Below are 10,672 nucleotides of genomic sequence, written 5' to 3' on the forward strand. Positions count from 1 at the left end.
TATGATAAGATACAGAAAAAGTTTTCACCGGATGGGACTATAGGTTTGCTCTCTGTCTGTCTGTCTGTCCGTCCCACCTGTGGTTTTTTACTCTTTTTTTCCCCATACCCTTTAACATATTCAACTGAAACTTGCGATCTCGCTTTATTATGATAAGATACAGAAAAAGTTGTTTCACCGGATGGGACTATAGGTTTGCTCTCCATCTGTCTGTCTGTCTGTCTGTCTGTCTTACCTGTGGATTTTCAGACTTTTTTCCATACCCTTTAACATATTCACCTGAAACTTGGTACCTTGCTTTATTATGATAAGATACAGAAAAGGTTATTTCACCGGATGGGACTATAGGTTTGCTCTCTGTCTGTCTGTCCGTCCTTCCCACCTGTGGTTTTTCACTCTTTTTTCCCATACCCTTTAACATATTCAACTGAAACTTGGTACCTCGCTTTATTATGATAAGGTACAGAAAAAGTTGTTTCACCGGATGGGACTATAGGTTTGCTGTCTGTCTGTCCGTCCATCCCACCTGTGGTTTTTCAGACTCCTTTTTTCCATACCCTTTAACATATTCACCTGAAACTTGGTACCTTGCTTTATTATGATAAGATACAGAAAAAGTTGTTTCACCAGATGGGTCTATAGGTTTGCTCTCCATCTGTCCATCTGTCTGTCTTACCTGTGGAGTTTCAGACTTTTTTTCCATACCCTTTAACATATTCACCTGAAACTTGGTATCTCGCTTTATTATGATAAGATACAGAAAAAGTTTGAGCTTTGGGGTGTTTTGTCAAGTTTTCACAGAATTATGTTCTTTTTGGACTTAGATCGGCAGGGGACATATATTGCAAAGCTATTCTCCCTCTTGTTCTTTTTGTCTTTCCCCAACAGGATGTGGAGGAGAAAATGTCCATACTTTACTATATCGTGATCCTACTCCGCAAAACGTTTCACTCATTCTATGTTGTGATTCAAGTGAACAATAACAATGCGGTGCATCAAAGGAAAGAACATTCTTCAAATTTCCGGCGCCCGGGAGGCGTTTGTACTTTGCATTACAAGCGCACGTGCTTTGTGTGCGAAAGTTCAGGCCGAGCGATAACGCGACACTGGAATGAAAACATTGTTTTTGACCTTGGGTCTTGACCAGAGGGGCTGCGCTTGGTCTATCGTACCAAGCCTGTTTAACATCACAACGTTTTTCGTTAAAAAGTACCGACAAGACATTTTATATTGGCAAGCCGCTTTAATAGTTTAATGTAAGTAAATATAATGGACAAAGGGCATTCAATTCATCATAACAGGTTCCCAAGTTGATGGTGAGAAAGCCAGTGCCATAAACATATGGTACTCAACTGGACACAGTATACACAACTGTTGTCTTATAGTGTCCAAGGCTTGGAACACTTATTTAACCTTCCATTGTGTTTCTCTTCTATTATGATTAATAAAGGTCCAGGTGCAATACCTGGGCCACAACCTCCTCCTGTATCCTGGATTTGTAATTTTGCAGCTGCACAGGTAATTCCCCAAATCGAGCACACCCAGGTTGAAGTTTCACCATTTTGGTGCAAGAATGAATACTACTTCTCTCCAACACACACACGCACGCACACGTCCTCATTTTGTTTCACTCACAATGTGAGAAAGATAATAAAGTTATCCTGACTTTTAACAATATTAGTGATAATGTTATTCCACGATACTGTACTTTATATACACAATAATGATGTTTACACAAAAATGATGAGGAACGGAAGAGGTAATGTGGTTTATTGTCAATGGGAGTGTCGAATGTATAGGAAACGAAAAGCGAACTTGCGCTTGGACGGCAACTCGGTACACGCTTGGTACCTTGGCCATCATTTTCTATCACACATTTGTTGTCCTGAAAAAAAACACAAAGCATGCCTCGAGCTTTGTGACCACACAGAAAGAACAGGGGACTGTGTGATGCCATCTAGAAGGGGGAGGGGTCTGGGTGATACCACCGAGAAGGGGAGGGGGATTGGGTGATACCACCTAGAAGGGGAGGGGGGATTTGGGTGATACCACCGGGAAGGGGAGGGGGATTGGGTGATACCACATAGAAGGGGAGGGGGGTTGCGTGATACCACCTAGAAGGGGAGGGGGGATTTGGGTGATACCACCGGGAAGGGGAGGGGGATTGGGTGATACCACATAGAAGGGGAGGGGGGTTGCGTGATACCACCTAGAAGGGGAGGGGGGATTTGGGTGATACCACCTATAAAGGGATGGGGGATTGGGTGATACCACCTATAAAGGGATGGGGGATTGGGTGATACCACCTATAAAGGGATGGGGGGGACTGGGTGATACCACCTAGAAGGGGAGGGGGGATTGGGTGATACCACCTATAAAGGGATGGGGGATTGGGTGATACCACCTATAAAGGGATGGGGGATTGGGTGATACCACCTATAAAGGGATGGGGGGACTGGGTGATACCACCTAGAAGGGGAGGGGGGATTGGGTGATACCACCTATAAAGGGATGGGGGATTGGGTGATACCACCTATAAAGGGATGGGGGATTGGGTGATACCACCTATAAAGGGATGGGGGGACTGGGTGATATCACCTAGAAGGGGAGGGGGGATTGGGTGATACCACATGGAACGGGAGGGGGGACTGAGTTATACCTCCTAGAAGGGGAGGGGGGGGGGACTGGTTGATACCACCTATAAGGGGAGGGGGAACTCGATGATAAAATTGATCATGTTCTCAACAAAGCACAGATCGAAAAGATGATCACATGCAAATCCCTTGCAATAAGGAAAAGGGGATGTGGGGGTATAACTACATGATCTATGTTACGTTCCCTGAAATCGTATCGTGATAGGAGGAATTGCACATGGGGTGTCATCTTGAAGCATGATGAGCAACGCAGACACCTCGTATCTGGTGACTGAGAAACGACCCTTGGAAGTTGGAAGTGTCCACGGTTGCCATTACGTGGCGATTTAACACATGAAACACATTGATGACGGAGACCATTTACTCCAGTCCTTCGACTTATCAACTTGTATTGCCAGAGGTTGCTGGAGGCACCGGGCAATTAAAAAAAAAAGTGGGATTATAAAAGACTAATGTGTAGACACCAAACCTTCTGCTTGGATGGATCGAAGGTTGCCGGCACTAACACACTGTTACTGGCTCGTCAAAAGTCCACAGCATCGTTCAATGGCGATGGGTGTACGCGAACAAGTGTCAAAAATCTTCACATGCTTTCGACCATATCAGAGGCCTTCCGAGGGAGTCAAAACACGATAGTCGTGTCATGGCTGGTACAGGTATACCGCAGAGAAAAATAGTTAGGGCATTAATTATAGACTAGGTCCTCCAAAGGTGGGGAAAGGAATCGAGTGGAAACACAAAAGGTGAGGGGAGGGAAATTGTAAAAGAAAGTTCATCGCTTTCCATCTGCTGCCAAAGCCACCGGAGGAGTCTGATGCGTCGAAGGTTGTTGGGATGGAGGTGGCCAAGCGGAAGTCGGATTCACCCAGTGCATGGAACCCTCAGGAGGTGACGGGGGCCAGAACGAGGCGCAAGAGCCGTGCGGAGACATGGGCACGGGTCCCACGGGACTCACGGCGTACGAGCCCCCGGAGTCGGACGTGCACAGCTTCGAGAACATGGCGAGGGCGTCGGGGAAGTTCGGCGGGGTCGCGGGTGTGTTCGCCGGGGTGCAGAGCTGCCACAGGAGGCACAACACGTGCATGTCAGGTTAGGCCATCATTCTTACAGATTTCTTTCCTTTTTTACTTTCATTCAGTCGTTCATTCATTCTTCACCCTCTGAGTGTAACCCTGCACATTCATATCCGATTTCCCCCCACTCGAATCTCTCCCGAACCACACAAAGACAAACCTTGTGAACACTGAGAGCGACGTTTGTTACGTCTTGGCATCCATCTGCAGATAATTTGCTTCCTTCATAATTGTTTAGTAATCCCCTGCTGTTTGTTCTCCATCTTAGTCCATACCTAACCCTAACCCTAACCCTAAGCCTAACCCTAACCCTAACCCTAACCCTAACCCTAAGCCTAAGCCTAACCCTAACCCGCCCCTTCTCATCCTCTTCTCCTTATGAGACATCCGCTTGCGGACGTGCCGGAGCAAATTGAGCAGCGAAGAGCATGCAGGTGTACAAGGGCTCCAAAAACCTGCCGAGCTAACGAAAGGTCAGCTCAGGTGTCTTCAACATTGTTATGATTTCTTTGTGCGTCACCAGGTTTAAAACAAACAAACAAACAAAAAAACCCACTCGTGTTGCCCAACTGGTTTTGCACTTTCGCTTCCTGGACGTGGGTGTCAACAGAAGCTCGGACACGTACTAAGGAAAACACGGTGTGGTGCGTGCCTGCGTACCGTGCACCGGTCAGACGTACCATCTGGTGCTGAGAATGCGCGTTGGTGAAGGCCGTCTCCTGAAAGAATTCGCTCAGGGCGGTCTGGGGGATTTGAACACATATGGGGGAAGGGGATGAGTGAAGGGACAAAAGCCATCAGGAGACACTGCATTCATTTACCGAACCATCACCACCACCATCAACGAGCCCTGATACCACCACCACCACTATTAATAATCTCTCGGATCACTACTATCATCGATGAGGCCTCCTACAACCACTACCATCAATGAGGCCTCCTACAACCATAACCACCACCACCACTACTATGGAGCCTTTTCCTCCTCGCACCACCATCAATGATATCTTTCACCACCACTATGATCAAGCCTCACCACCACCACCACCACTATTAACAATCCCTCAGATCACTACTACTATCGATGAGGCCTCCCACAACCATAGCCACCACCACCACTATCGAGCCTTTTCCTCCTAGCACCATCATCAATGATATCTCTCACCACCACTATGATCACGCCTCACCACCACTATTAACAATCCCTCAGATCACTACTACTATCGATGAGGCCTCCTACAACCAAAACCACCACCACCACTATCGAGCCTTTTCCTCCTAGCACCACCATCAATGATATCTCTCACCACCACTATGATCAAGCCTCACCACCACCACGATTAAAAATCTCTTCGATCACTATTCCCATCGATAAGGCCTCCTCCAACCACCACCACCACTATCGAGTCTTTTCCTCCTACACTGTGATCAAGCCATACCACCACAATCATCATCAAGGATCCACCACCAACACAATCGAGAAGCCCTCATAACATTATCATAATAAAGCCCCACCCCTCCTACCACCACGACCCTAACTACCACCACCCAGCCCATCACCAACAAACAATAACAAGGCAACATAACTCAGATTAGAATAGTGTTGTTGTCTCTAATCCGTCGAATCCACGTTCAATCCCTCAGATAATCGTACCGAACTACAAACTCCCGTCTGAGAGCGGACATTGAGCCGGCTGTCTCGGATGCAAACACGTGGACGCGAAAATCCGGCCGATAATAACAATGGCAAGGACGCGCACGTCGGACGTTTCAAGGCGCCAGGAGGACAACAGCGATCGGGGTATCGCGATCGAGGGACCGACCTCGAATTGCCAACGAGCCGCCTGGAGGAGCTGCACCGCCTGCTCGGAGGCACAACCGGTGATCCCCACGAACTGTCCCACCAGGATCTGTCGTCTCAGCTCCTCGATGTTGGCAGACATCGTTCCCGCCGCGTTCCTCTGTCCGTCGTGACGAACGGGCCCGTTTGTTATGTGTTTGGTTGAGACGTGGAGCCCGGAACCCTCCCTAACCCCCACCGGCAACCACCACAACAACAACCTCCACCCCTCGGATCCATCTCGGCTCCTCCTCTTTTCTCCTTCCCCTTGTGGTCCCTCCCCCTCTTTATTCATTCTCTCCACACCCCTCATTCATTCCCCCTTCCTCACACCCATTCTCTCCTTTCCTCCTCCCATAGATAGATCCAGATAGTGTTTGGTCATGGCCGTGTACAATTATACCTATACGTAGTTACGTACAGGGATAATCCAATTTGGATTTGCCAAACGCACACCCCAGGCGACCCGAGTACCGGACACACACTCCACAGCCCAGACCCTAGTACCGGACGCACACCCCACAGCCCAGACCCTAGCACCGGACGCACACCCCACAGCCCAGACCCTAGTACCGGACGCACACTCCAGGTGACACTAGTACCGGCCACACGCCCCAGGTGACTCAAGTACCGGACGCACACCCCACAGCCCAGACCCTAGTACCGGACGCACACCCCACAGCCCAGACCCGAGTACCGGACGCACACCCCACAGCCCAGACCCTAGTACCGGACGCACACTCCAGGTGACACTAGTACCGGCCACACACCCCAGGTGACTCAAGTACCGGACGCACACCCCACAGCCCAGACCCTAGTACCGGATGCACACCCCACAGCCCAGACCCGAGTACCGGACGCACACCCCACAGCCCAGACCCTAGTACCGGACGCACACCCCACTTCCCAGACCTGAGTACCGGACGCACACCCCACAGCCCAGACCCTAGTACCGGACACACACCCCACATCCCAGACCCGAGTACCGGACGCACACCCACAGCCCAGACCCTAGTACCGGACGCACACTCCAGGTGACACTAGTACCGGACACACACCCCAGCACACCCCAAGTACCGGACGCACACCCCAGGTGACCCTAGTACCGGACGCACACCCCACAGCCCAGACCCTAGTACCGGACACACACCCCACAGCCCAGACCCTAGTACCGGACACACACCCCAGAGTCCAGACCCGAGTACCGGACGCACACCCCACAGCCCAGACCCTAGTACCGGACGCACACTCCAGGTGACACTAGTACCGGACACACACCCCAGCACACCCCAAGTACCGGACGCACACCCCAGGTGACCCTAGTACCGGACGCACACCACACAGCCCAGACCCTAGTACTGGGCGCACACCCTAGGTGACCCTAGCACCAGCTATTGTATCATTTACGACACCGAAGGTCAAAGTTCACCATCATGCTCACCGTGGGGAAACATCATTGCCTCATTTGAAGTTTGAAAGTGTTAATTTTTAAAATCAAATAAGTGGAAGAATCGATTAATGAACTTTGAACTCGCGTTCCATTTTCAAAACAACCACAACCACATCGAGAACGCCACTTGCTAGAGAGCATAGCTACCTCCACCAGGCTGAACGGTGTATGTTTTGTATCCACTGATAGGTTGGATCTGGACTCGGACCTGAACCAAAATCTCATCAATTTGTCCTTGTCACATACCATGCATGTCCACACGAAAATCTCATCAAATTGTCCTTGTCACACACCAATCATGTCCACACCAAAATCTCATCAAATTGTCCTTGTCACACACCAAGCATGTCCACACCAAAATCTCATCAAATTGTCCTTGTCACACACCAAGCATGTCCACACTAAAATCTCATCAAATTGTCCTTGTCACACACCAAGCATGTCCACACCAAAATCTCATCAAATTGTCCTTGTCACACACCAAGCATGTCACACCAAAATCTCATCAAATTGTCCTTGTCACACACCAAGCATGTCCACATGTCCTTGTCACACACTTCAATTTGTCCTTGTCACACACCAAGCATGTCACACCAAAATCGCATCAAATTGTCCTTGTCACACACCAAGCATGTCCACACCAAAAATCTCATCCAATTATTCTTGTCACACACCAAGCATGTCACACCAAAATCTCATCAAATTGTCCTTGTCACACACCAAGCATGTCCACCCAAAACCTCGTCAAATTGTCCTCGTCACACACCAAGCATGTCCCCATGTCCTTGTCACACACCAAGCATGTCCAAGCCAAAATCTCATCAAATTGTCCTTGTCACACACCAAGCATGTCCACACCAAAATCTCATCAAATTGTCCTTGTCACACACCAAGCATGTCCACACTAAAATCTCATCCAATTGTCCTTGTCATACACCAAGCATGTCCACATGTCCTTGTCACACGCATCAATTTGTCCTTGTCACACACCAAGCATGTCCACATGTCCTTGTCACACACGAAGCATGTCCACACCAAAATCTCATCAAATTGTTCTTGTCACACTCCAAGCATGTCCACATGTCCTAGTCACACATCAATTTGTCCTTGTCACATACCAAGCATGTCCACATGTCCTTGTCACACACATCAAATTGTTCTTGTCACACACCAAGCATGTCCACATGTCCTTGTCACACACATCAATTTGTCCTTGTCACACACCAAGCATGTCCACACCAAAATCTCATCAATTTGTCCTTGTCATACACCAAGCATGTCCACATGTCCTTGTCACACACATCAATTTGTCCTTGTCACACACCAAAATCTCATCAATTTTTATTTGTCCTTGTCACACACCAAGCATGTCCACACCAAAATCTCATCAATTTGTCCTTGTCACACACCAAAATCTCATCAATTTTTATTTGTCCTTGTCACACACCAAGCATGTCCACACCAAAATCTCATCAATTTGTCCTTGTCACACGACAAAATCTCATCAATTTTTATTTGTCCTTGTCACACACCAAGCATGTCCACACCAAAATCTCATCAATTTGTCGTTGTCACACACCAAACATATCCACATTTCGGCTGAATCCGTCCACAACCTTTTAAGATATAATGTTCAGACAGACAAACGAACAGACAGGGTGTAAAAACATTGTTGTTGTTGTTGTTGTTCGATTTTGCGAGTACTGTATATTGGTTGGACTTGTCTGTCTGTCTGTTTGTCTGTCAACCACCTACAGGTTACCGATCTTCACCGATCTTCACGAAACTTCACCAGATGGTAGAGTTGGTCATAAGGCCAACTATTTTGAGGTCTTTTGATTTTGAGGTCAAAGGTCATCTTCAGGTCTAATTTCTAAAATTGTCATTTTTCATCGGATTACCTTGAAAGTTGAACAGCATTTGCATATTGAGTCATTAAATTGGGGAACCAACTATTTTTTTTAGGTCAAAAGGTCAATGGTCAACTCAAGGTCAAACATTTAAAATCATCAAATTTAAACTGATTGACTTGAAAATTAAACAACAATTACATAGCTCATCAGTGAATTGGGGAAGCAACTATTTTTGAGGTCAAAAGGCAAAAGGTCAACTCAAGGTCAAATTTATAATATCATGGATTTTCATCTGAAAAATCATGAATTTTCATCCGATTGACTTGAAATTTAAACAGCAATTACATAGCACATCAGTGAATTGGAGAAGCAACTATTTTGAGGTCAAAAGGTAAAAGGTCAACTCAAGGTCTAACTTCTAAAATTGTAAATTTTCATCTGAAAAAGAATCAATTTTCATCCCATTGATTTGAAAAGCAAACTGCATTTGCATAGTGTCTCATTGAATTGGGAAAACAACTATTTTCGAGGTCAAAAGGTCAAAGGTCAACTCAAAGTCAAATTTATAATATCATGAATTTTCATCTGAAAAATCATAAATTTTCATCCAATTGACTTGAAAATCAAACAGCAATTACATAGCGCATCAGTGAATTGGGGAAGCAACTATTTCGAGGCCAAAAGGTCAAAGGTCAACTCAAGGTCAACTTTATAATATCATGAATTTGCATCTGAAAAATCATGAATTTTCATCCGATTGACTTGAAATTTAAACAGCAATTACATAGCACATCAGTGAATTGGAGAAGCAACTATTTTGAGGTCAAAAGGTCAAAGGTCAACTCAAGGTCTAACTTCTAAAATTGTAAATTTTCATCTGAAAAATAATCAATTTTCATCCCATTGATTTGAAAAGCAAACTGCATTTGCATAGTGTCTCATTGAATTGGGAAAACAACTATTTTCGAGGTCAAAAGTTCAAAGGTCAACTCAAGGTCAAATTTATAATATCATGAATTTTCATCTGAAAAATCATAAATTTTCATCCAATTGACTTGAAAATCAAACAGCAATTACATAGCGCATCAGTGAATTGGGGAAGCAACTATTTTTGAGGTCAAAAGGTCAAAGGTCAACTCAAGGTCAACTTTATAATATCATGAATTTGCATCTGAAAAATCATGAATTTTCATCCGATTGACTTGAAATTTAAACAGCAATTACATAGCACATCAGTGAATTGGAGAAGCAACTATTTTGAGGTCAAAAGGTCAAAGTTCAACGCAAGGTCTAACTTCTAAAATTGTAAATTTTCATCTGAAAAAGAATCAATTTTCATCCCATTGATTTGAAAAGCAAACTGCATTTGCATAGTGTCTCATTGAATTGGCAAAACAACTATTTTCGAGGTCAAAAGGTCAAAGGTCAACTCAAGGTCAAATTTATAATATCATGAATTTTCATCTGAAAAATCATAAATTTTCATCCAATTGACTTGTAAATCAAACAGCAATTACATAGCGCATCCGTGAATTGGGGAAGCAACTATTTTGAGGTCAAAATGACAAAGGGCAACTCAAGGTCAAACTTCGAATATGAATTTTCATCTGAAAAATCATCAATTTTCATCCCATTCACCCAAGCTTTGACTAAGATCAATTTTTTATCTGATGAAATGGACAGACAATTTCATGTATCCATGGCAACTTTTTATTTTGGGGAGATGAGTGGATTTTGCAAGTATGACGTCTTTCTTGTTGTTGTTGCTGTTATTGTTGACGACGACGATCGCCGGGTGGATG

The 10,672-nt window shown here is 45.7% G+C and overlaps 1 protein-coding gene across 1 annotated transcript; it reads right to left on the bottom strand.

Moving 5' to 3' along the window:
* Window positions 1–1,753: 1,753 nt before the first annotated feature.
* Window positions 1,754–5,788, bottom strand: LOC137426873 (UBA-like domain-containing protein 2). Its single transcript, XM_068115854.2, has 3 exons — window positions 5,551–5,788; window positions 4,408–4,470; window positions 1,754–3,711 (listed from the first exon to the last, which is right to left on the bottom strand). The coding sequence occupies exons 1-3, from the start codon at window positions 5,668–5,670 to the stop codon at window positions 3,427–3,429; spliced, it is 468 nt and encodes a 155-aa protein (XP_067971955.1). The 5' UTR covers window positions 5,671–5,788; the 3' UTR covers window positions 1,754–3,426.
* Between the last annotated feature and the right edge of the window lie 4,884 nt (window positions 5,789–10,672).

The sequence above is a fragment of the Myxine glutinosa genome, chromosome 5 (assembly GCF_964187855.1).
Source record: "Myxine glutinosa chromosome 5, kmMyxGlut1.1, whole genome shotgun sequence".
Lineage (NCBI taxonomy): Eukaryota > Metazoa > Chordata > Myxini > Myxiniformes > Myxinidae > Myxine > Myxine glutinosa.

What these genes read in the sequence shown, in the direction of transcription:
- LOC137426873 (XM_068115854.2), bottom strand. Translation starts at nt 5,670, where the DNA reads ATGTCTGCCAACATCGAGGAGCTGAGACGACAGATCCTGGTGGGACAG. An exon ending in CGGCTCGTTGGCAATTCGAG is followed by an intron (nt 4,471 to 5,550) that starts GTCGGTCCCTCG and finishes CAAATCCCCCAG; the next exon opens with ACCGCCCTGAGCGAATTCTT. An exon ending in CGCATTCTCAGCACCAGATG is followed by an intron (nt 3,712 to 4,407) that starts GTACGTCTGACC and finishes CTCCTGTGGCAG; the next exon opens with CTCTGCACCCCGGCGAACAC.